General features: G+C 38.3%; 3 protein-coding genes across 5 annotated transcripts; 2 read left to right on the top strand and 1 right to left on the bottom strand.

Annotated features, from left to right (window-relative positions):
• The first annotated feature begins 1391 nt into the window (after positions 1 to 1391).
• Positions 1392 to 8268, top strand: LOC113682382 (protein sax-3). 2 transcript variants are annotated; one of them, XM_089180406.1, is made up of 5 exons: positions 1392 to 1712; positions 3195 to 3848; positions 4717 to 5259; positions 6250 to 6563; positions 7212 to 8268. In XM_089180406.1, exons 1-5 carry the CDS (start codon positions 1514 to 1516, stop codon positions 7350 to 7352), a joined length of 1851 nt encoding a protein of 616 aa, XP_089036532.1. In that variant the 5' UTR covers positions 1392 to 1513; the 3' UTR covers positions 7353 to 8268. The 2 variants fall into 2 exon arrangements, with proteins under 2 accessions (XP_089036532.1, XP_089036533.1); XM_089180407.1 differs by having other exon boundaries at positions 1454 to 1712; positions 3198 to 3848.
• Positions 8262 to 14153, top strand: LOC113682380 (uncharacterized). Its single transcript, XM_027199541.2, has 2 exons — positions 8262 to 10227; positions 11387 to 14153. The coding sequence occupies exons 1-2, from the start codon at positions 8562 to 8564 to the stop codon at positions 12529 to 12531; spliced, it is 2811 nt and encodes a 936-aa protein (XP_027055342.2). The 5' UTR covers positions 8262 to 8561; the 3' UTR covers positions 12532 to 14153.
• Positions 14154 to 15464: 1311 nt separating this feature from the next.
• On the bottom strand, positions 15465 to 21719 carry LOC113682384 (uncharacterized). Of its 2 annotated transcripts, none has more exons than XM_027199545.2 (4): positions 21630 to 21719; positions 17008 to 17362; positions 16423 to 16604; positions 15465 to 16110 (listed from the first exon to the last, which is right to left on the bottom strand). In XM_027199545.2, the coding sequence occupies exons 1-4, from the start codon at positions 21649 to 21651 to the stop codon at positions 15737 to 15739; spliced, it is 933 nt and encodes a 310-aa protein (XP_027055346.2). In that variant the 5' UTR covers positions 21652 to 21719; the 3' UTR covers positions 15465 to 15736. The 2 variants fall into 2 exon arrangements, with proteins under 2 accessions (XP_027055346.2, XP_027055345.2); XM_027199544.2 differs by lacking the exon at positions 21630 to 21719 and adding an exon at positions 19733 to 20082.
• Between the last annotated feature and the right edge of the window lie 996 nt (positions 21720 to 22715).

The raw sequence follows: 22715 nt of genomic DNA on the forward strand, positions 1-22715 counted from the left end.
TAGAGTATTTATCCCGAAGGCCTCTGTTTCATTTTTTTTACGTTAGCCTATGATATAGGCCAAGGGGAAATAATGAGATATTTTCTTTGAAATAAAAATAACCAAAATAAAGCCGTCATCAGAATTAAGTATATTGTTCGACAAGGTTTCATTTGTAAACACCGATTCTTTAATCAACCAGCACATATTGACATAAAACTGCCCCAATAACACAAGGTATGGATTATGAGGCCATGCTATTCAGACCGCAGAAATAAATGAAACGTAAACAAACGAACAAGACAACAACAACAAAGACAATTGTAGAAAATAAGCAAAATAATTTTTTTTTTATTTACACGTAGTCATTAAAAAAAAGAAAGCAAGGGGGATGAGACTTTTTTCGGAGATGGAATTTCTGAGAGAAAAGTGTTAATTGTTTTTGTGAAAGAACAACAGAATGTCTAGCAAGGACCTCTTAAACTCATAAACAGAAAACAAATAAATCTGAATTTCGAGGATTGGGACAATGGATTAGAAGGGTCTTGTACATGCCAAATAACCTTGTGCATCGGTGGAATAGCATAACAGGGTAGTTTAGTATTATGAAGCGAGTTGATAATGTAAATTGTCCACCGTAGCGGGTTTAAAAGCTGACGTTTCGAGCAATAACCCTTCATCCGAGCGTTAGCCTTAGTCAACCACTCTGACAAAGAGCTAACGCTCTAAACGTCAGCTTTTGAACTCTTTACAACGGCTAATTTACGTAATCAACTCGGTTCATAATACTAAATTACTCAGTATGATTATGTCCTGTACAGTAATATTGTCGAGAAAAAAAAAGATAGAAAAATATTTTCAAAACAAAAGCAATATCATAATCAAGGAATTCGCTGATCCTTGAGCTGGATGACCTGCTAAAACAAGAATGCATACAGCAGTTTGTAGGAAGGTTGCACACAAAAAAAACAAAAGCATAAAAGTGCACAACCCCTAATGGCATTATGGGTGGTTTTAAGGTCACGTTTGCTATGTAGAATGTTTCAAAAACGTGGAAACAAACATTTTGTTGGAGTTAGTATAGCTAATGCTATACTAAGTATCGATATACTTTCAGGGGGCAAGCTGATGGGATGAGATTCAATTATTGTATCCTTGAATTTAACACAACCGCAGGTAACAACAACTTGTGCACGTGTCTGTGTATTTGCCTTCTCGCATCTTGTTCTAAAATTTCTTCCTGGTTCTCATCGTTAAGTTTCCCTGTTTCTCGCTCGAACTGAGAGCCATTTTAGAGCTATTGGAACACTTAGAAAAAAGTGAGTTGCGTTTGACCACCTTCGATCATCTAGCCTTTCTTGGATGTGTATCTCAATTCCGCCAACATGACGAGCTTTGCTTATTTTTTTCAGCTACCTGATAGGGTTGCGTGACTAAACCTTCTGAGCTGAAAGTGCTATCAAATTTTAAAGGGTCAAGTATCAGGAATATGCCATAACAAATTGCTTTCGAGTTCGATCATCTAGTTTTCGTGATGTCTCTCAAAGATCGTTGTTTTCCAGTGAGCCCTGGAACGGTTCTGTCTGTTTTCTGTTTGTTTCTTTACTCCGCTGGATTCATTCGAATCGAGACAAAGTTCAGTGACTATGAACGGAGGTTGAGGACTGTGGAGGAATTCATGCCTCAAGATAAAATGGAACAGGCAAGGACAGATTTACATTCGGCTGAACAAGGTGAAGTAAAAAAACTGTCTGTAATTTACGTTCATGGTTGTCTTGATTGTTGCGAGACATGCTTCTTCAAACTGATTTATGTAAGATGACTTTAAGTTGCAAATTACCTAAACCCTGTACAGACTTAAATCTTCTTGATCGAATGTACTAGCGAGGTCATAGTCACGTTTCATCGCCTCTCCCCTCTCAGACGAAAACTCCTGGATGCGCCACTTTTGTCTCTTTCCATTTAATCGAACTAATATCTTGTAGTTTCATTTTTCTACCCGCTAACAGACATTCTATCATTGTCAAATCATCGCTCATAATGCGAGCCAAATAAAGAACGACGGGCAAAGCTTCTCATTATTTCGACTTTTCCTGGCGTTGTTATCTTTGACTACAAAAGTTGGATTCATCGCAAAGTGGACTAACCGGACTTCGCTGACAGCTTGACCTTGCATTTATTTTAACTGAAACTATCTTCGACTCGCCTATGAGAACTTGTTTAAATTCGTCAAGAACAATCCGCAAAAATTGAAACTCGCAAAATGTTCATATTACACGTTAGCCAGAAATGATGGTAATGGAGAGTATTTATTATGTATTCGAAGAAAAAACCAATAGTCAAACAAGCCGCTTTCATTATTCCTCGGCTTCCCAATATTTTAAATAAAAAATTTGAAATGGCCATTTCAAATGGTTAGAGGATATCTTCACATGAGTTCAAGAATCGGTTAGCAGCACCTATTTTGATATTTTATCACGTAGGAAATTTCAGCCCACTTAGAGAGTTGAGTTTTTAACCCGATCACTCTTATACTGAATACTCTTTAGAAGTTTCAAGGAACCTTTCGGCGATACTCTGGCGGAATCTACCAAGTGCCGCGCGTTTAGTTCATTCGAGACCGTGCCCGGCAGTGTGATCAGACGCGTATAACTTCTAAGCCGGCGTCGACAACCAAGCGATATTAAAGTAAGCTCAAGCCTAGCGAATTTGTCAACTAAAAAAGCCAACTTGATTTTTGGAATCGCTTGACATTTCTAAGCAAACGTCTGATATTCTTTAGAAGTTTGAAAGAACCTTTCGGTAGAAATTCCGTGAACATTTCTGGCTGCCGGGCATTTTGCCTATTTGAGACCGTACCCAGCTGCGAAAAAGTAAATATTTGTCAAGGGATTAACTGCATTCATAGTGCTTTTGGTAATTAAAAACATTCTTCCAGCAATCCTCAGGCAAAATTAAAAATTGAAGACAACAGTGGATCCATATTCGCGTATTCCGCTCCCCGCCTCGAAAATAATTGTGGTTTGTCCTCCCACCCCAGCCTATCCCCCCCCCCCCTAATCTCCATCATACAAACACATTACTTAGGGAGACAATGGTGGGCAAAATCGCGAGAAAAAAGGAATAGATGATCGTAGTTTTCTTTTTTTTTTAATTGAAAAAGGCACTGGAGTGCCATTTTAAGTTACTCTCTTCCTTTATTTGTTACATTTTAGTAGTACCCCCCACCTCCAGGCAGCCGGAAACCCTTCGTCTGAAGCGTAGTATTTCACATCCGTCTCCTTTCAACAACTCAGCAAAGGTAAGAGAAATGATGGAAGACATCATTTCTTCTACATGGAAGATTTGCAGCAACAAAGGCAATTTGAATGTGTGTCCCCGTGGGCGGCCGGGACCTCCGGGGAGAGCTGGACCCAAAGGTGACAGGGGGAGGAAAGGAAGAAAAGGTGCTAAGGGAATCGTGGGACCACCAGGAAGAAGTGGAAAACAAGGAATCATGGGGCCAACGGGAATAAGAGGAGAAAAAGGAATAAAAGGAGACATTGGGCCACCGGGTATCCCTGGTATCCCAGGGACTAAAGGTGAACCAGGCGAATCTATTTCAAAGCCAAAAGTAACGATTTCTCCACCGAAACTAACTGTCAACGAAACCAACACAGCCTCGTTCTTATGCTCCGTTTCGGGAAATCCAGCAGCTCAAATATTCTGGTCAAAGGTCAATGGATTGTTACCTAGCAACAGGACTAAAGTGACGTCAAATGGTCAGATGCAAATCGCTAGTGTTCGGATGGAAGAGGCAGGCGAATACAAATGCTTAGCGCGAAATATTCTAGGAGAGGAGGAAAAAACTGCGATTCTCGTCGTACAAAGTAGGTTTAAATATTAAGTACTTTTTGACTGAGTGGGAGGGCTGGACGGGAAAATATATGGCTCAAGTCATGCACAAGGCCCTACACATGTCCGCTTTCACCATGGTTTTCTGTGGGATTGTGCGCGCGGGGCCGTATGGGGCACATGATAAACCATCTTATATAATTGCTACGAGTCTATAACTCCAAGATCAAGTCTCGTTATTCAGATTTTTTCACCTTTTTTAACAATTGAGGAACACAGAATTCCTAGTCCTAACTGATAACAGAGACACTTTTTCTGGTTCCGAGGATGTCCCATGAAAATAGGATTCCACCGTAATACGCAAACCAAAAAAAAATCTGATTGTTGTTTTGACGACAATTTGAGTCGAAGGAAATTTTAGTTCTAAAGATGAGCCTCGTCTTTGTATGAGACCCATGGATGAAATGTCTGTTATTTTTAATATGTGTGATGATTTTCCTAAACATCTAACGAAAATTTCAATTTCCCCTACCCCGCGTATTTTGAAAAAGGCAAGAACATCACTTTACAAAAATGTCACGTGACCATCTCATATAATTGCTACGACTCTATAACTCAAAGATCAAATCTCGTTATTCCGATTTTTTCACCTTTTTTTTTTTTACAATTGAGGGACACGAAATTCCTAGTCCTGACAGATAAAAGAGACACTTTTTCTGGTTCCGAGGATGTTCCGTGAAAATATGATTCCACGGTGATACGCTGACCAAAAATAAAAGCTGAATGTTGATTTGAACGACAACTTGAGTTGAAGGAATTTTTAGCTCTAAGGATGAGCCTCGTCTTTGGATGCAATGGCAGGTATTTACAATATGCATAATGACTTTTCTAAATATCCTACAGATAAACCGAAGATCTCACTCTCCCCTGGCCCCACTTATTTTGAAAAAGGCAAGAACATCACTTTGCCAAAATGTCACGTGACCAGTTTTCCTCCAGCCATTATCACGTGGTCTAGAGTACGCGGTGAACTTGCATATTCCAGAACTGTTGTGAAAGACGGACAGCTGTCAATTATCAGTGCTCAAAAGAGAGATTCTGGTTTTTACGAATGCAAAGCGTCAAATGATTTGGGGGAAGACTCAGCTTTGACACTTCTCAGTGTTTTGGAGCTGCCACGATTCACATCAAATCCTCCTGCTAAGCTCAATGTTAGACAAAAACAAAATATTTCAGTCTCATGTCAAGCTGCTGGTGACCCCAGACCAAAAATCATGTGGGTGAGAGAGAACAGTGAGCTGCCAGTTGGAAGATCACAAGTCAGTGCGGATGGAACACTTCAGATATGGAATATTAAAGATGAAGACTCGGGCAGATATATCTGTACAGCCACATCAGCACAACTGTTCAAAACATCTTCTTTAATGCGACTGACTGTTGGGACAGGTAAAGAGTGGTTTGACTCGATAATTTTTCATTGGAAGTGATCTATATTTCTCCTCATTAAGTAAAATAAATCTACAGAGCTGAATGTGACAGACGACAGTGATTGAATATTCAGGTAAGATTTTATTTCAAGTGGAATTCATAATCAGAGGCAAGTGAAGGGTTATCTATTGCACATCAGAAAGAATTGCATGCAAAAAATAATGGAGACATCAATCAGCTGGATTCACTAAGTTTTCCCCACTTGATTGACGAATACAAAATCTAAACGAGGACAAAATCAGAAGCAAAGCAAAACAAATAATTTTGAAAATGAGTTAGGGACTGGTCGAACAGTACTGATCTTTAACTCAAATATAACTGAAACCACACCGCGTGGGTTACAAGCGACTGCTGCTCTGGCGAAAAAAAAGATAACGGAGAAACAAAAGAATAAAAAATAAAAATAAAAATCATTTCACGAATAAGCGAAAAAGATGAAGTTATCGATAAAATTCGTTGTTTGAGCCTGGAATGTCATTCTGTTTACCTCCTAATCATACAAGCAGACCCCCGGGGGATGGGACGAAAGAAGAGGTCAAGGAGGTTCGTTTGCTAAGTAATAATGAAAATGGTGGCTTCCTTCAAAATTAGGACATCTGAAGATAAGTCCCAATAGTCTAGGATACTATATTGGAATATCAAAAACTTGTCAATATTAGAATGTATTTTACAGCTTTTCATGGGAAAGATAAAAATCGCCTAATCTCTGGAACATACTCTCATCTGGTAACAACATCAGCCCTGTTTTTGAGCCATTCCAAGCATATAGCCAAGGGGACTTCTTAAACTCGATATCAACAAGTCGTGTATTTATCGATACTCAATCAGTTGCTGCTATATCTCTACCTCTAAGTTCTCTAATAACTGTATTGGAAATTTTAGTGCGGATGCGAGGCCATAAGATGGAATAAAAAAACAAGAATGATTGTGTCACCTGTCTTTACTTAGTGTGCAAGCCTATTGGTGTGGCGGACAGGAACAGAATACCAGACGCTAGAATGACAGCGAGTAGTTTTCATAATGGTGACTATCGTCCTTCCTACGGCCGACTCAATGACAGCAGAAGTAAGGGAGGGTGGTGCCCTAAAACTTTATCTGACAGAACAGACTATCTTCAAGTTGACATGGGTGAAGTGCGTTTTCTTTGTGGTGTGGCCACACAAGGACTACAAGGGAGCTCTGCATGGGCCACCAGCTACAAACTACAATTATCTACAGACGGTATAACTTGGAACACTTACAAGGAAACGAATATTGAAAAGGTACGGAGAGAACTGTACGTAATTGACGTTTTCAGGAATTAGGAGTTTGAAGTCAATGCAAATTATTAGTTAACAGACATACACTTAGATAGTGAATTTGGACACTTATCTTCATTGGCTACTGCAGCAGAGAACAACGTCGGAGATTGTAAGCTTTTGTATAACGAGTCTGCATGCACCACTAGCTATAAACTACACCTGTCCACAGACGATACAACTTGGAACACTTACAAGGAGACAAATATTGAAAAAATGCGGATGAAACTGCAACTTTTGTCTTTAGAAGTTATGAAAGAGTTTGAAGTTAATACAAAGTAATGGTTCATCCACTTAGTTGGTGGTTTTGGACACTTATTTTCTTGGGCTTTTGCAGCAGAGTTTCAATTCGGCACTATTCCCCCTAAAATATGTCCATGTTCCTAATATTTGACAATCAACACCAGGAGAAGTGACAGATCTGACTGTATACATGATAATGTGTATTAAATATATACATCTTTTGTTTCATCATCAAAAAGGTGATGAAGGATGCATGTATATTTCACATCAAAGGAACAACATCTTTTTTAGAGAAAGACGTTTTTTCGTCTTTTCACGAGCGTGGGACAAATAAAAAATTCTGACCAAAAAAATTATTTTTATTTTCAGGTCTTCCAAGGAAATTTAGACAGGGACAGCATTGTAAAGCTTTCACTCAGTACTGACGTCAAGGCCAGATACGTTCGGTTTTATCCTGTAACGTTTTCCGGTTACCCTTGTATGAGGGTTGAAATATTTGTGCTAAATTGACCAAAAAAGAACATTCATTAATCTACCAGCACATATTGACACAAAACAGCCTCTATGACACAAGGTAAAGATCGTAAGGCCGTGCTATTCAGACCATAGATAATAAACCAAACATAAACAAACGAATAAGACATTTTCAAAACAAAAATATTTTAGTAATTTCTTAGCAATTTTATGAATTGTCTAAGTGTAGTGAAAAGTGACGTGCGTATGTTAAGTCTTGTACAGTAATATCGTCGAGAAAAAAAAAAGAAAATATTTCCAAAACAAAAGGAAAAACAGCAACAAAAACAAGGAATTCGCTGCTCCTTGAGCTGGATGACCTGCTAAAATAGGAATGTATACTGCAGTTTGGAATTAAGCAAAGTTGGTGTTTTTAATAAGGTTAGCAATAAAGGTAATTTTAGGTAGTTTTTTAAATTTTTTTTCAGTTGCTTTTGTTTTACACGTAAGTCATTATTGTAAATAACACAAGTATTGTGACAAATGTTAGTTTGTATGTATATTGTAGATCAAAAACTGTTTTTAAAAAATGCTTTTAGTTGGGAAGAACGGAATTCACAATTATTCGAGTATTTCAGAAAAGTTTTAAGAAGGCAAATATAGCAGCTTGATCGTATGAATAAAGGTTTTCAGGTTTCCAAAAATAAGAAGATTATTAGATAGTTAAAAATGGTTTCAAAGCCAATTTTTTTTTTTTTTTTTTTTTAAGAGAATCACTGAACTCTGTCAAGAATCATCGTGGAATATAACTATAGTGTTTAGTTTCGCCTCGAAAGGGATCAGTTACCCAAAGGAGCGGCTCCTGTAACCCACTAAATTTTTTTCTGCCGGCCAAGCACTTGCTGCAGCTAGTATCTTTATATCGTGCAAAGTAAAAAAAAGAAGATAATAAAAGGCATTATTCTTCTGAAAACCTGCTTCAAAGTTGTGTCCTGTTCTCCTAATGACGGATGCAAAGTGATTTCATGACGTCATTTCACATTACGTAGTGCTTTCAATTTAGCTCAGTTTGATTGATTCACTTTGATTGTCTTAATTGCTGCTAAAAATATCAAAGCTTGGTGTCCAATCAAGACGCTTATTGCACCACAACAAGAAATCCAACATGGCGGTCGAGGTTGGTTATATAAACGGCTTTGGAGCTGTACAACACTATGCGATCTTTCGGAATTATTCCGTGATCCACCGTGTGACACATAAAAAGCCATGGTTTGGAAAGAGAGAGGGAAATATGGTGTCAAAACGGGACGAACTGTTCGCCATCCTTTTTCTCGTTTTCGTGGCCACGAACCGGAAGTTTTACTCAAGTTTACAAGAGCAACAGAGAACATGTCTGACGATGAACTCAAACAGTTCCTTGAGGAAAACGATATAGAGGATGGCCTTGGTGATTTCACTCTCTCGTCCACTCGGCATCTGCGTTCTGGAAGCGGAGTACATATGTCTAGCGTTGTGTACTCCTTAAAAAAGCGAAAACGATGGCTGTTATCTCAACAGTCAGATGAAGCTAGTGGACAAGACACAACTGATGCTTCGTTTAGGCCCAGTGTTGCTATTATACGTCGACGGATGCGACAAAAGGTCGACGCAGATTGCATCTCTGTCCACAAAGTCAGAGAAAACGAAGTGTATACTCCTCAAAAACGCAAATACACTCGTGTGCAAGATTTAATGAAGAAGAGTGACTCAACCGAGTTGGAACCTGAAATTGGTTATGAGCTGTCCTACTGGTATCCTAGCAACGAATACCCTGAATGCAGCGAAGGATCCCCGACAAATTATCGTTGGTCTTTTCAGTATTCTCTCAGAAATCCACGCAAATCACGATGCAAGAACAAGGGCGTAAAAAACAAGGGTTGCCGGTGGGGTCTTTGTTCTGACAGAGAGCTCAGGAATGAAGAAGTTTGTAAAGGTGAACGCTGTCAGACATACTCATCACATAAAGCCTCTGAGAGTAAAATTAGTGTAATGGATGCAGAGTGGTTTAGTAGCTGGAAGACCCCCAGAGAGACATTCTCTGGGAGTAGTAATGGGTTTGATATTGGTTCTTACATCAGTGAACTTTCTAGACACCCATTAAAGAAAAAACAACAGAAGGCAAAACCAAGACATGGTGAAGATGAATCAGTGACTCAGTGTTTTAGGTATGGGAAGAAGAGTGTTGTTTTCATTGATCCTGAGCCAAGCATGAACACATCCCAGAATCCAACCACTGTCCCTCTAATGATTCCTCCATCAGAGAAGAAGCTGGCAGCTCCTTTGCAAGTATTGGTTCGTGACTTGGAGCCTGGGAAGCTCATCATGGACTGGAAAGACTTTTATTTGGAAGGAGGCAGCTTGCCTAGGAAGTTCACAATTGACCTAATTCCTCTTCTTTCTCCTAGTGGTAGCTTTACCAATGAATCCTGCTGTGTATTGTTTGAAGTGACCAGCCAGCTGAACTGTGAAATGAACTGTGCTACAGTAGATGTTAGTTTGCATGCCACAAATACTCCGGACCTCTCTGGTGATCTTTGCAATGCAATCACTAACTTCTTCATGGAATTGGAAAGTGAGAAGAAAGACTTTTGGAGAGTGTGCGATGTAGTTAATTGTGCAGCTCGTTGCTTGCAATATTGTTACCAGTCTTTGCCATCTTCTATGCAAGACTCCCACAACCACGCAAAAACATGGAATTCTACCAATGTGCTTGGTTCCATGTTTGGATGGAAATCAGAGATATTCTCGCAAAGAGAAATAAAATCTGAACTAAGAGCAAAAATCAAGAAAGGAGATCTGCTCAGCATGAGTGTTCTGATGGGCCATGGAACAGATGATGCTGGAACTGCAGAACCACTAGACAACTTTTGTGGTATATGCTACTTGGAATTGGGTAAGGTTTTTCAAGTATTAAAATTTAAGTCAATATATGAAAATGACAAGTTCCTTGCAGCTCTACAGGCTTTTGCTTAAAAGTTATAATGCTTACCTGGTTCCTTTTTCCCAACTAGTCCTATATCCAGGCTTAATTTTTAATGTACACATTACATGTTTATTTCTTAAACAAACTGCATATACACTGATATAAACTAATCTGGTTCAAGTGAACTTTAAAACTGAAATTACCTGGTCATGAACTGGTCTAAATGCAAATTAAAATGATTTAACCCTTAAAACCAAAAGAGTGACCAGTGACCATTTCTCCTTACAGCAATACTGCTGAATCATTCATTTAGATCATGGGAATAAAGAAAATGATGGCCAACCTAAGAAACTTTGATTATTAAATTAATTCTCTTTGTCAGTACCAAAGGAAATGTGTAGAGATTAGTATAAGGAATACAGATACTGATGTTTGGGTGTTAAGGGTTAAGGAGGTTTAAAAGTTGGAAAGGCTTACATTTTATATCATTCTTATTTTGTACTGAAATGTTTGATACAAATGTATGTTTTGATTCAAATTTCAATAAATTTCAACAAATTTCAAAACAGTTTTTAGGTTTTTATCGTCCCTTCCCTTATACTTTATAATCACGTTCAAAATGTAAATAAAAGAAAATTAAAAACTGATGTGAAAAATATTATAACACTCTTACTACCAGTGGTGATAAACATGTAGCTTCTCATCACAATATCCATTAACTTTTTCTCGAAAACAGTTTGTGAGAATACACAAATTTATCAGGTAGAAGTTGTTATCTTGATCTAAACTGCTAAGTTCTCGTAACTTATTTCCATGCAAATGTGTAGCAGCTAGAGAGGAGAATTAACAATCAGATCTTGGGACTTTAAGAGCTAAAGCAAAGGAGAATAATTGACTTTACATAACATAGACTGTGTTTTGTATGCACCATTTTTCTCCATCACTATCTGCTGTTCACAATACAGTGGTGTGGTTACTGGCATTAATACAATTTCATTTTATTCTTATGAGTAATACACAAAAATTTTCAATGTTGTGCAAAAATTATGTACTCTAACCCTCATGATCATGTTGTTTGTAAGTTAATATCAAATTTATATTTAGTTAAACAAATTTTGTTTCCCCACAGAGAGTGAACTTTTGACTCCCTTTACTGCTCTAAAACACTGCCAACATACCTTCTGCAATCAATGCTGGGAAGTCCACCTGAAGACACAGATCAGCTTGGGGAACACAGACCTGCAGTGTCCTGGGCATAAGTGCGATGTCTGCGTTGACAAGGCCACTATTATAGCTTTAGTGCCTACCTGGTATGACAAGTTCCTGTCGCAGAAAATCGACAAAGTCATAGAATCCAGTTCAGAATTGAGGTGGTGTCCCTCCAGCAAGTGTGTGAAAATTTTTAAGGTCTCTATATCTGGTGCCATGGCCAATAGAAGCAGCCCAGTTTCTGTAGCTTGTTCTTGTGGAGGGCTATGGTGTTTCCAGTGTGGTAGAAATGCACATTGGCCAGCTTCATGTGCAGGTGAAGTGAAATTCCAGGAACTCACCAAACATATTCATGCAGAAATCGAGCAGAAGAAAGAGGATCTCATAACTTCAGTCATGGTGCGAAATTGTCCAAACTGCTACTATCCAATAGAAAAACACCTTGGCTGTAGTTTTATGTACTGTATCATGTGTCAGACAGCTTTCTGCTGGGAGTGTCTAACCCCCATGAGCAAACATCAGGGAGAATGCAAGCAAAAGGTGCAGTCAAAGGAAGTGGAGTTGGACCTTATCAGCTCAAGCAGTACTCATTTTGCACAATACTTTTCAATATATCTCAAAAACAAGATGGCACGATCAAGCAAAGCTATGTCACATCAAAGAAAGCGACTGCGAAATGTTGACAAGATTGTAAAATCCTATGAGAGTCTGAACAGCTCACCTATCTTCGCATTTGGTGAAATTGTGGAAAAGATTCTGCAAATTTGTGGTTGCAAAAATGTACTAAGGAGTGCAACTGAATTCAAGTTTTACTCCCACTTGACACTCGAAGGTGCAGCAAAGATGGCCATTTTGTCAAAGTCCACATCTAAAGATGTAAAGCAACACATGAGCCGATTGCAATTTATCATGGAAAGAATTGAGGAAATCTTAAAGAGTGACTTGACAGAGCTATTACAGAACAAGCATTTGAGAAAACTGTCAAGATTACTACAACATGGAAATGATTGTGTCTATGCAATTGTGCAGTTTCTCTCTGATAGGCAAGAAAAACACAGGCCTTGAATAATTTAATGGACCAGATGAGCTGCACTGCACTCTGCTTTGTTTTCTTGAATGCTAATATTAATGTTGTGGTGCAGTATAGAATCCACAGTTTGAATTTCATTTTTGTTTGGTTTTGTGATAGCACGATTTTCTAGGAAGGAGATCAAACATTTGAACTATTGACCAAATTGAACAATAGTATAACTTCTCTTCATGTTAATGTTTTTTATACGAAACTGTCAAAAAATTAGAATGGTAATATATATATATATATATATATATTTTTTTTTTTTTTTTTTTTTTTTTTACACACTCATACCTTGAACTAGCCACTTTAGTGACCAATTCAAATTCTGTAGCTTGGACTTTACAGCGTGAACATTCTGGAGTATTTCACAGAAATAGGATTCAGTTGTTAACCCTTTCCACCCTAGCATCAGTATGCATATTCTCCATACTGTTCCCTATACATTCCCTAAGATGCTGATGAGGAGAATTTGTTTTGTAATCCAGAGCTTCTTTGGTTGGTAACCATTTCCTTTATTCTCACTAACTTTAATGTGTAATTTGGGACGGATATTGTAAGGAGAAATTAGATGCTAGTCACTCTAGCATCAGTAATAAACCAAAAAACATGAAAAGAAAAACATTTATCAGATTGTAGTAACCTTTAGTATTCTTACCTTAGCACAGATTGATATATATTTAAAATTCAAGGTTTGTGTTTCTATCACACTTTCAGTCTAATATTGAAACTTTAAATATACTTTACTATGAAGTTGATGAATGCAAAAAAATTACTTCATTGCAATGTACACGGATACTAAAAATTGACAAATTTACCACTATGTTGATGTCAATAACTACAGTCACATATGGAAGAGGAGGTGAATAGTGGTGGATATTTACTGAGCTGGGAAGTGGCTTGGTAAATACCACCGCTTTCACCAATACTGAGGCGAATATAATTGTTTTAGAATATCAGTACCATACAAATACCAAAAAAATTAGTTTACAAATAAGAACATTTCTTTAAAAAATGGTTGGATATTAAATCATTGATGCACAATGTATGGCCCTTTGCCTGCTGGGAGGTGAATAGCACTTGTTATTCACTTCCAAACCAGCAAATCAGTGCATGTGAAAGGCACTCCACCTACAGGGTATGTGGTATATACTAATATTGTTTACAAGGTTATTACCCTCAGTTAGTTGTACATTTTGCCAGTGGGGTCTTGCTTTCAAACCCCAAGCTGCTTAGCTTTTGTCACTCTCTGGAATAATTAAAATAATCATGATAACCTTTTCTATATTGTGATAAGTTATCTACTTGTGAAATTTCTCTTTTGAAGCACCTTAATCTATTTTGGTTTTTTTTTCTTTTGCCTTTTTATTTTCTTTTGGTTTTGATTGTGGTTGTATGTGTGTTTGTTTTTTATTTGGTTTGTTTGCTGAATTTTTTTGTTTGTTTATTCTGTTTTTTTTTCTTTAAACAAAGGAGAGAAACTTGAGAGAGGGGTTTAACCAGTAAAGTCCTAAGATTTGATTGTTAATTCTCCCCTCTAGCTGCCAAACATTGTCTTGTAAATTAGCTATGAGTATTTTGTAAAAGATTAAATAAACAACTTTGAGTATTCTCATTACCTGTTTGCTGGAAAATGTATTGATATTGTTGGGAGAAGTTACATGTTAATCACGTCTGCGAGAAGGTCGAGGAAACAATGCACCATACTGAAAAATGAGACTAATGTCATTATGGTTAATAATTGCCAAATTAAGGTACTTAAATGTACCCTTAAACCCTTTTTGCTAGGCTTGGTTACAAGCTCCTCAGTCTCATTTTTTTGACTGATCGACTGATTTTTATTTTCTCTAACACAGGTGTAGCCGCGTACTGAATTGGAGAAACGCGACTCTTAACTTACAGCATATCTTGTGTTACAATGTATGCTACAAGGATTGAGTGCAGATTTTTTTTTTCTTTCTTGAGGAGTTTTCCGCTTGCTTCGTCAGAGGAACGATTTGATATTTGCATCGCAAGTCGAAAACAGCTCTAAGCACTTCCACTTAAGGAAAGTGCGAGAAATAATAACCGACAAACTAATTCTAACTCAAACCGTGCGTTCCATTTTAGAGCAATCAGTTCATGTGTATATGTTCAGCGCGGGCAGCTTTTCGATGCAGCTAAGCGCTGAGTTTGGACGTTAGACTTGATAGATGGACGAGATTTTAGACGTATTTTTTTCCTCCTTTCGACTAAAGAAATAGATGGACTCGAGAAGGAAACTGAAATGCAAATAAGTGAAAGGTTTGCACGTGCAAACTCAAGCTGCAGAGATGACAATGCAAACGAAGGTGGTGTAAATTTGTATAACGATCTGTGATGAGGCGAGATTTTAAAAAGAGTGTTAACAAGATTTTGTCTTTCATTTTTTTTGTTTTTTGTTTTGTTTTGTTTTGTATTTCAATATTATTATTCTTTCAGTTGCTACTTCCAAGCCACTTAACAGGGGACAAAAAGAGAAATAAAGAAAAGGAAGTCTTGGAAAAGTAGGGGGGAGGGTTACCTTTGTTTGCTTCATGTAATTCGCAAGCTAAGGATGGAAAACATACCACAGCCAATTGAAAGTGGGAAGTCTCCAAACTTGCAACGCTTGTAGACACCATGTAAGCAACGGAAAGTTACGACACCCAGTGAAAACAGCTGTCCCCACGCTCTGCGCTGTTCAATGACAACACGAGTGAACGAAAGAAAAAAAACGCATAAAATGTTTGGCGGACGAGTGGAAGTCACATAGAGGAAGCACGGGAATCGATTCACGCGTGAGAGGCGCGCGTGACTCGCCTCTCGCACGGAGGGAGCGGCTGCCTGTATTCGCCTGAGCTTGCGAAAAATGACGACTGGTGTGAAGGATATACGCGAGAAAAAAGAGAAATCGGTTGAAATCTTCTTAGTTATAGAAAGACAGAGGACCGTTCTTTAATCATCTTTTCCAAGCTTGATTTAAGATTACTTCTTTCGCGTTTTTCTACAGAGATCTTATAAGCTAAATTTCGTGATATCATTCAAGGGAAATGTCGGAAATAACAACTCAAATTGTGTTAACCGAGTACCTTTGAACAAAAAGACTAAAGCGAAAACAGAGCAAACTGACTAATAACAAAGAAAACAAATCAAGAAAGGAAAGGAAAGAAAAAAAAAAGTCTTAAGTCTTAAGACAGTTTAGAAGATCGTGTAAGGAGCCGATCCAGCAAGAGTAAAGTTGTTACTCAGGCCATATCGTCCATCACCACGCACACGGACTGTTATCGGTCCATAATCCTGCGGTCCATCCAGTCCTATGCGCACAACATTTACTGCTCCGCCAGATATGTCGAAATTCGGGGTCAGGACGTCGCAGGTTCCTTTTTTGGCAACGTAAGTCTTGCTACAGACATATGTGGCAAAGCCTGATTGCTGATCATTAGCAATGACTGTGATGGTGACGTTGTAGTGATGACTTGGACCAAAGCAGTAATCAAGCCTGTACAATTTCTTGTTCCTTGTAAGGACGCTTTGAGTCGAGGCGCTTTTGAAAATTGGTATAAGGTCGTATGCTGTGGAATGATTAAAATAAGACATGGCTTAAAACCTTTCTTTCTTTTAAAATCGTTTCGAAAAGACAGGTTAGTGCGCTCATTAAGATTAAAACGGCTCTCGTGAACAAGGCTTTGAACGAGGCTAGTATTTTGGAACCTAAGGTATTTGTCTCAGTAAATCTTTTGATACCCAACCCATTCTCGTGACTCACGCTAACATCCAAAATAGCGACAGGATTTAACACGTTAAGTGGAGGCACTATTTAATACAATATTCACCATATGGAAAGGAAATTCTCCATGAAAAGATAATGATACAAAATTACTCACCGGAATCTACATCTTTACTGCTGTAATTCTTCGCTACAGCGTATTCCTCAGCAGTCATTTGCCAACGAGGAACGCAGGGTCGAGGGAGATAAACTCTGTCTTTGTAATCAAATGTCAGAGAAAGGGTGAACGAAAAGGAGGGAGCTGGGCCTGTTATGACGTCAAAGAACAAATCTTTGTACCTGACGAAGGAAAAAAAAAAGAAGAGAAAAACTTAAGAACAGTTCAAATGATTTCCACCAAGAGAAGGAAAAGGAAAGGTTGAAGAAGGTAGATGATTTGCTTGAATTGATTGATCATGAACGTCGGTTCTCGGATTGGAACACATCGCACATAGCTTGATGGAGCTATCAAAAGCAAAGGCAAAAAATGAAGTTTAACATTGGAAAACACTTTATAAACCAACCAATTAAGCTATCAATCAGCTAATTCATTTATTTGTCTTTTCATCCATCCATCATTCATCCGTCCATCCATCATCTCAACACACACACACACGCATAGTTACCTGGTTGCAGGTAGCAGTATAATAACCCCCCAAATATTAGATAACATCATTTTTAGTCAGTGTGGGATTGTACTTACTTAGCGAAATACGTGAAGTTGAAGTCAGGAAGAATGTCATCCTCATTCGAAGCAATGATCGTGCCAGTAGGATCCGTTGCTCTGACATAGACAGTGATGTAATCTCCCTCATCTTTGTCCCAGGGATTGTTCACCAAGTTAACTGCAAAGCGAGCGTTCAAGCCGTCAAAACTGCATCCCCCACAGAGAGCAGCATGATAGGAGAGATTCTTCTTGCCACTGTATACCTCATCTTTCTGTGTGATAAACTGTACTTCCACCGGAATGGGGATTGTGGGGATTGTGGCAAGCGGAAGACTATCTTCAAGCTCAATCATCCTGAAAGGTGACGCTTGGGCAAAGACAAAGACAGCGCCTACGAATCATGAAAAATGAATAATGGTTAATAAACAAGAATAATGGAGAAATAATTGGAAGGAAGTGACAAAAAGTAAAGAAGAATGAAATTATCTGATAATCAGTTACATTAATTTATGATCATGATTTTTACAGCTGGCTGTGTGAGCGATCAAGATAAAACGAATCACGTAAACAATCTGATAAGCCACTCGATTAGGCATTATGAGCCTGTGTTGAAATATGTGAAACTTAACACCATTATTGCATGGACGTTTCTTTTTCCTCCTTGTCAGCCACTGCATATTTTAGGCCCTTGGATATTGAGCAATAAAATTGCCAAATTTTGAATAAACCTAAGCATGAATTCAGGTAATTTGTACCGAGAGAAAATTTACCGCTAACCTTCAGCATTTTATATTAGCGAGTTTCAGTGATTTTCCTCCTCTACGGTTGGAACGAAGGCATTGGATTTCTGGCACAGGCTCATGGTCAATCTCACCAATTGCAGTTTACAAATTCATGTTTTAACTATTCCCTATTTTCGAAATGGTAGACAATCGGGACAGTGAATCACTCGTTGTAAAATAGGAGCACTGACTGCTGTACTGGACAGAGGCCCAGTATAAAGCAAGGATCAGTCTCTTTTTATTCATACAATCACGTAAATACTGCAAAGGCAGCAACAACAACAAAAAATGACAATGTTGACAACAAACTCTGAAGGACAGGTCTATGATCGCTGGTATAAGTTACAAAGGCGTTGCTGCTGCCCGTCAGGAAAAACCCCCTTATATATCTGGGGAGGAAACCTGAACCCTCCCGAATAGAGAACCAGACACTGAACACGAACCTCGAGGGAGAGAGGTTGAACTAATGTATGTAAATACAAACTGTAGATATACGACGTACCACCTACAATCAAATTAAAATACACGCAAAGAAATTAAAATTGATGTAAATTAAAAGAAATTTATTGTATAAGAAAGCATAAAAGCCAGTAGCGATGTCAGCCTAGAGTGATTTGTCCCGGTAATATCCCGTCATTTTATTTCCACGTCTCCATGACAACTGTCAAAAAGTTATAACCGTGAAAACAATCATTTGCTGGTATTCTTAGAACCGATGCAAATAACACCATTTGAACGAACCCATCCAAGAAATGCGTGATTTGTTTGTGAATCGATGGAACGCCGTACAAGTCTGATCTTCCGAGTGAATGTTGTGCCGCGTAGCACTGGGAACACAATGGTGAAACAGAGAATTAACTCTGAAGTGTAAATTAAAGTGCTATTAAAACCCATGAATAACCCATTGGGCGTTAGCCCTAATAAAGGGAAACAGGGAACCACACGAGGCAAATGGGTTTTAATAGCACTTTAATTTACACTTCAGAGTTAATTCTCTGTTTCACCATCATGATCTTCCGAGTGAACGAGTTTCTGAAGATCCAACCGTTCACGCATGTGTGATTAGACTTTGCAGGACCACTAACTGTTGTCGACGAACACGCGAATTCATCGTGATCGACATTACATGAGGTTTTAAAATAGGCACGAATTTCAATTAAATTGGCACGAATTTCAATTACGACTTGAGTTTATTAAAAGACAAGTTGGGAGAAAGTCGAACTGTGGTTATATTATGATATATGATACTTAAACGAAGTTTTTATTGTTCATTGTGGTATAACGGATAGAAGGGACAAAGGAAACATTCTGAGTCGAACCTCAGACCTTCGGATTCCGCGCTCCAATGCTCTACCTGTAAATTATTCGTTTGTCTCACGATGGAGTCACTTTGGATGTTAATCGTGGCGTTTCAACTGCAATACTACAAGTCTTCATCAGGCGATGATGACGCGATGTTTCGACTACAATACTGCTAGTCTTCATCAGGCGATTGTTCCACGCTCGTGAGAAGACGAAAAAAACATCTTTCTCTATTTCTTTACCGAGCTCAAAACGTGTCATCTCTCTTGTTTCTATCTACAAATTTCATCCTTTTTCTCGGAATTCGTGTAATTATAACAGGAAGTCTGTATAGTTCCGCTTTCGGCTTGGGTTCTTGGAAATAGAGACTAAGAAATGTCTGGTTGGCGAGATGAGCTATGAGAAACGTGGTGGGTTTGAAATAACCAATACGAGAAATTTCAGACCGTCTATAAAAAAAATCTACGACTTACTCAAGGTATGCATTTATGTAATCAGTCTCAATTCTTGCAGACAACAATTAACAGAAGCCTGCTGCGAGCCATCGCGCCCTGGCAGTGCGGATACACTACAAAGTTCATAAAAATGCGCGTGTGCAGATAAAAGAACACAATATATAAATGAGAATTCCAGTCATTAATCGGCGATGATTTCTATGCATGAGTTATAAAACTTACCGAAAAGAAGCAAGGCAAACATTTTGGACTTGATACCTCAAAAGCAACGCCAGAGAAGTTGATTGTCGTGCGGAAGTGACAGTTTTTAAACGCACGGTTGACACTTAGCTTTGTTAAGACCTAGACAGCTGCAAGGTGTGGTGATGTCAACAAATGCTAATGAACCGTTTTTATTGGCTCTGCGAACAATACTTAAAAATGCAGAAAAAAGGGGGCAGAATCCAATTCTCGGAATCGGAAAAATGGGATTAAAAAATAGCGCTTTAAAACAATCCACTGACACCCTCAATTATTGAGTATTCCAGTCAATCCGGAAGGAAACTTTTTCCACAAAAGCTAAATGCGAAACCTAAAAATGAAAAATTTCAGTCTGATGAACATTTCCTCTAGGCTTAGAATAAACATATTCCAAGTATAAATGGCTGATTAATTTTTTAAAGATTTCGTGTTCTCCTCTTTGACCCTAAAGATTGCATGACTGAATCACGCGACTATCATATGATCGTGGAAATTTGCATATAAGCGCTCAAATTTCTACGTAGCTCTAATTTAGCTTCTTATCGGGAATGACTGGTATAGACGAACCTCATTGTGAATTAAGCTTGTTACTTCACCCCTCCACCTCCCTCCAGAATAAAGTCGGTTATCTGTATTTTCTAAATTTGGAGCGGAAGGCAGAAGAAAGCCTTATTTTCTGACGTAAACAATTGAAGTGAGTTCTGTTCAGTGTCACGCAAATAGCGGAAGATGTCAATAGTTGTCATAAGCATACGTTACGCATACACGAAACTCGGAGTTTTTTGAGAGGAACAGTACTTAGACCTTCAAAATTCGCGATTGCATGGCCTGCGAATTAAGGTAAAGAAAACTTTTAGAAAAAAATTTATGGGAAGAAACAAGTCGGTCGGTCACTAGTCTGCCCGGAAATCACTTTTGACCTTTTACCTTCATTCCAGCACGTAACTATTACTTTTAACAACTATTTTTTTTTTCCACTTTTCCCAGAAAAACAGGATGATATTTGAAAAGAAGTCTACGAATTTAAAGATAATTTTTAATCTTGGCTTATCGGAAAATCGTCTTTCGGATACGGAAAATTGTATTGGGCTTGATTTATATCGGTTGCGGCACTTCTCTTGCTTTCCTAGCAAGGAGAGATCTTTGGAGATTTATTATCCCGGACATAACAAAATTAAACGAGCTCTAGCTTTTTAATGATTCTGGCGATATTAGAATGATCTCATTTAAGTTAAAGTGGGTAGCATTGATAACTCAGGCATTAAGGCGTGACGGCTGAAGTTTGAGCTGTCACCAACACAACGCCTGTGACCATGGACACAATTAGACCCAGAAGTTAATGTATATCACTCAAGCAAATCCTTCTCGAAGTGTGGAGTCTTCGTAATAATTTCTGTGGTAGGTCTTTCCTTTTAATCGTTTTAAATTTTTAGAACGCCAAATTTAATCAAAACATTACAAACTTCTGCGTCTATTTCCTAAATCGAAAAAGATTCGCTGAATGAATTAAATGTGAGATCTAGAAAACTCCATTTCGTGGAAGCATGAAAATATGAATTTCATAAATGTGTAAATGAAAACCTTTAGATGATTACAGAGTTAACCTCTAATTTCGGAGCTCAAATTTTCGATTGCTGGACTTCAGGAAGACGAGGCTTTTCCGAGGAAACTATTCAAGGACATGTCGTTTGGGGAGAACTGGTAGACCGAAAGAAAGTTGAAGCATGTTCAAAGATAGTCAAACCGCTATTTCTCAAGGTTGTGGGGGATGTGCTTGATCTTTCCGCATAATTGCAGACGGAAGCATAAAATCTCCGTTCGACACGAAAATGCGCCAAACAAGTACTAAGTATAAAACTGAGTAGGTATTAAAACTCACCGAATAAAATAAGGGTATACATCCTCTTGCTTAAGGATCGTCTCCTCAACAACAACTAATGGAGTTTGTATGAAGCGACTAAGATGGTCTGGGATAAAACTTCGAATCCCAGCCTTTTATAATATCGCATTACTGGGCGTTGGCTCGTGAGAAAAGCATTTGAGGGAAAGTTATTTATAGACCTTATTAGGAGGCTGCAAGGGACCAATCATTGATAAAGAATCTGAACAGGCCTTGCCTTGCCAAGGGTAAAACCCCTTCTTCGGGAATGAGTCTGGTTTCCGTTTGCACGTGCTGACGTTGCAAAAAATTAACACAGCCTCGCACTTTATCGCCGGGATACCTACGTTACAAACGATAAAGATAAAAAACTGGTAAACATTCAGTGGAGAATTTTGAAACAAATTAATCATGAATTACAAACAAAATAGTAGTCAACGTGATGGATTGTGACGAATCGTCTGACCTGACACGCGATCTGTCTGCGCAGTAAGCATCTAATGTTTGCTAACTAAACAAAACTGAATCAAGGAGGAAATTCGTTCATGATCCAGTTTGCACCGTCTAGTTTACCTTTCTGTTTCAAAAAGGTAAAAATAAAGATTGAGGTAAACAGAATAAGAGATATGGTAAGGTTTGAGCTCGGTAAAGAAATAGAGATGAATGTTTTTTCGTCTTGTCACGAGCGTGGGACATAGAAAAAATTCCGAGTCCCCATGAAGAATCGAACATCAGACCTTCGGTTCTTTGGAGACCTTTCAGTTTAGAAAGGTCGGTTTTCGTGACGAGACGAAAAAAACATCTTTTTCTATATATTAAGGTATTTCGATTTCTATGTTTTTCTACTGTCCACAAATTTGGTATCTTGCCTTTTTTCCATTTTCTTGCAATTAATCATTTCTTCATTTCGACTTTTTTGTTTCGTCCTGCTACACAGATTTGGTATTTTGGCTTATTTCCATTTGCTTGGAATCAAGATATTATAATCTGTTGCTGCAATTCATCATTTCTTAATTTCGATACTTTTGTTTTTGTTGTTCTCGGGGAATTTGGTGTTTTGCCCTGTTTTCATTATCTCAAACTGAT

This window comes from Pocillopora damicornis, chromosome 8 (genome assembly GCF_964200805.1).
Source record: "Pocillopora damicornis chromosome 8, jaPocDami1.2, whole genome shotgun sequence".
Lineage (NCBI taxonomy): Eukaryota > Metazoa > Cnidaria > Anthozoa > Scleractinia > Pocilloporidae > Pocillopora > Pocillopora damicornis.

Excerpts from the sequence above, each read along its gene's own strand:
- LOC113682382 (XM_089180406.1), top strand. The coding sequence starts at position 1,514 with ATGTCTCTCAAAGATCGTTGTTTTCCAGTGAGCCCTGGAACGGTTCTG. Across the intron at positions 3,849-4,716 it reads TGCGATTCTCGTCGTACAAA|ATAAACCGAAGATCTCACTC; the intron begins GTAGGTTTAAAT and ends AATATCCTACAG. Across the intron at positions 5,260-6,249 it reads GCGACTGACTGTTGGGACAG|TGTGCAAGCCTATTGGTGTG; the intron begins GTAAAGAGTGGT and ends GTCTTTACTTAG.
- LOC113682380 (XM_027199541.2), top strand. The coding sequence starts at position 8,562 with ATGGTTTGGAAAGAGAGAGGGAAATATGGTGTCAAAACGGGACGAACT. Across the intron at positions 10,228-11,386 it reads TATATGCTACTTGGAATTGG|AGAGTGAACTTTTGACTCCC; the intron begins GTAAGGTTTTTC and ends GTTTCCCCACAG.
- LOC113682384 (XM_027199545.2), bottom strand. The coding sequence starts at position 21,651 with ATGTATACCCTTATTTTATTCG. Across the intron at positions 17,363-21,629 it reads GTATACCCTTATTTTATTCG|GCGCTGTCTTTGTCTTTGCC; the intron begins GTGAGTTTTAAT and ends CATGATTCGTAG. Across the intron at positions 16,605-17,007 it reads AACTTCACGTATTTCGCTAA|GTACAAAGATTTGTTCTTTG; the intron begins GTAAGTACAATC and ends TTCCTTCGTCAG.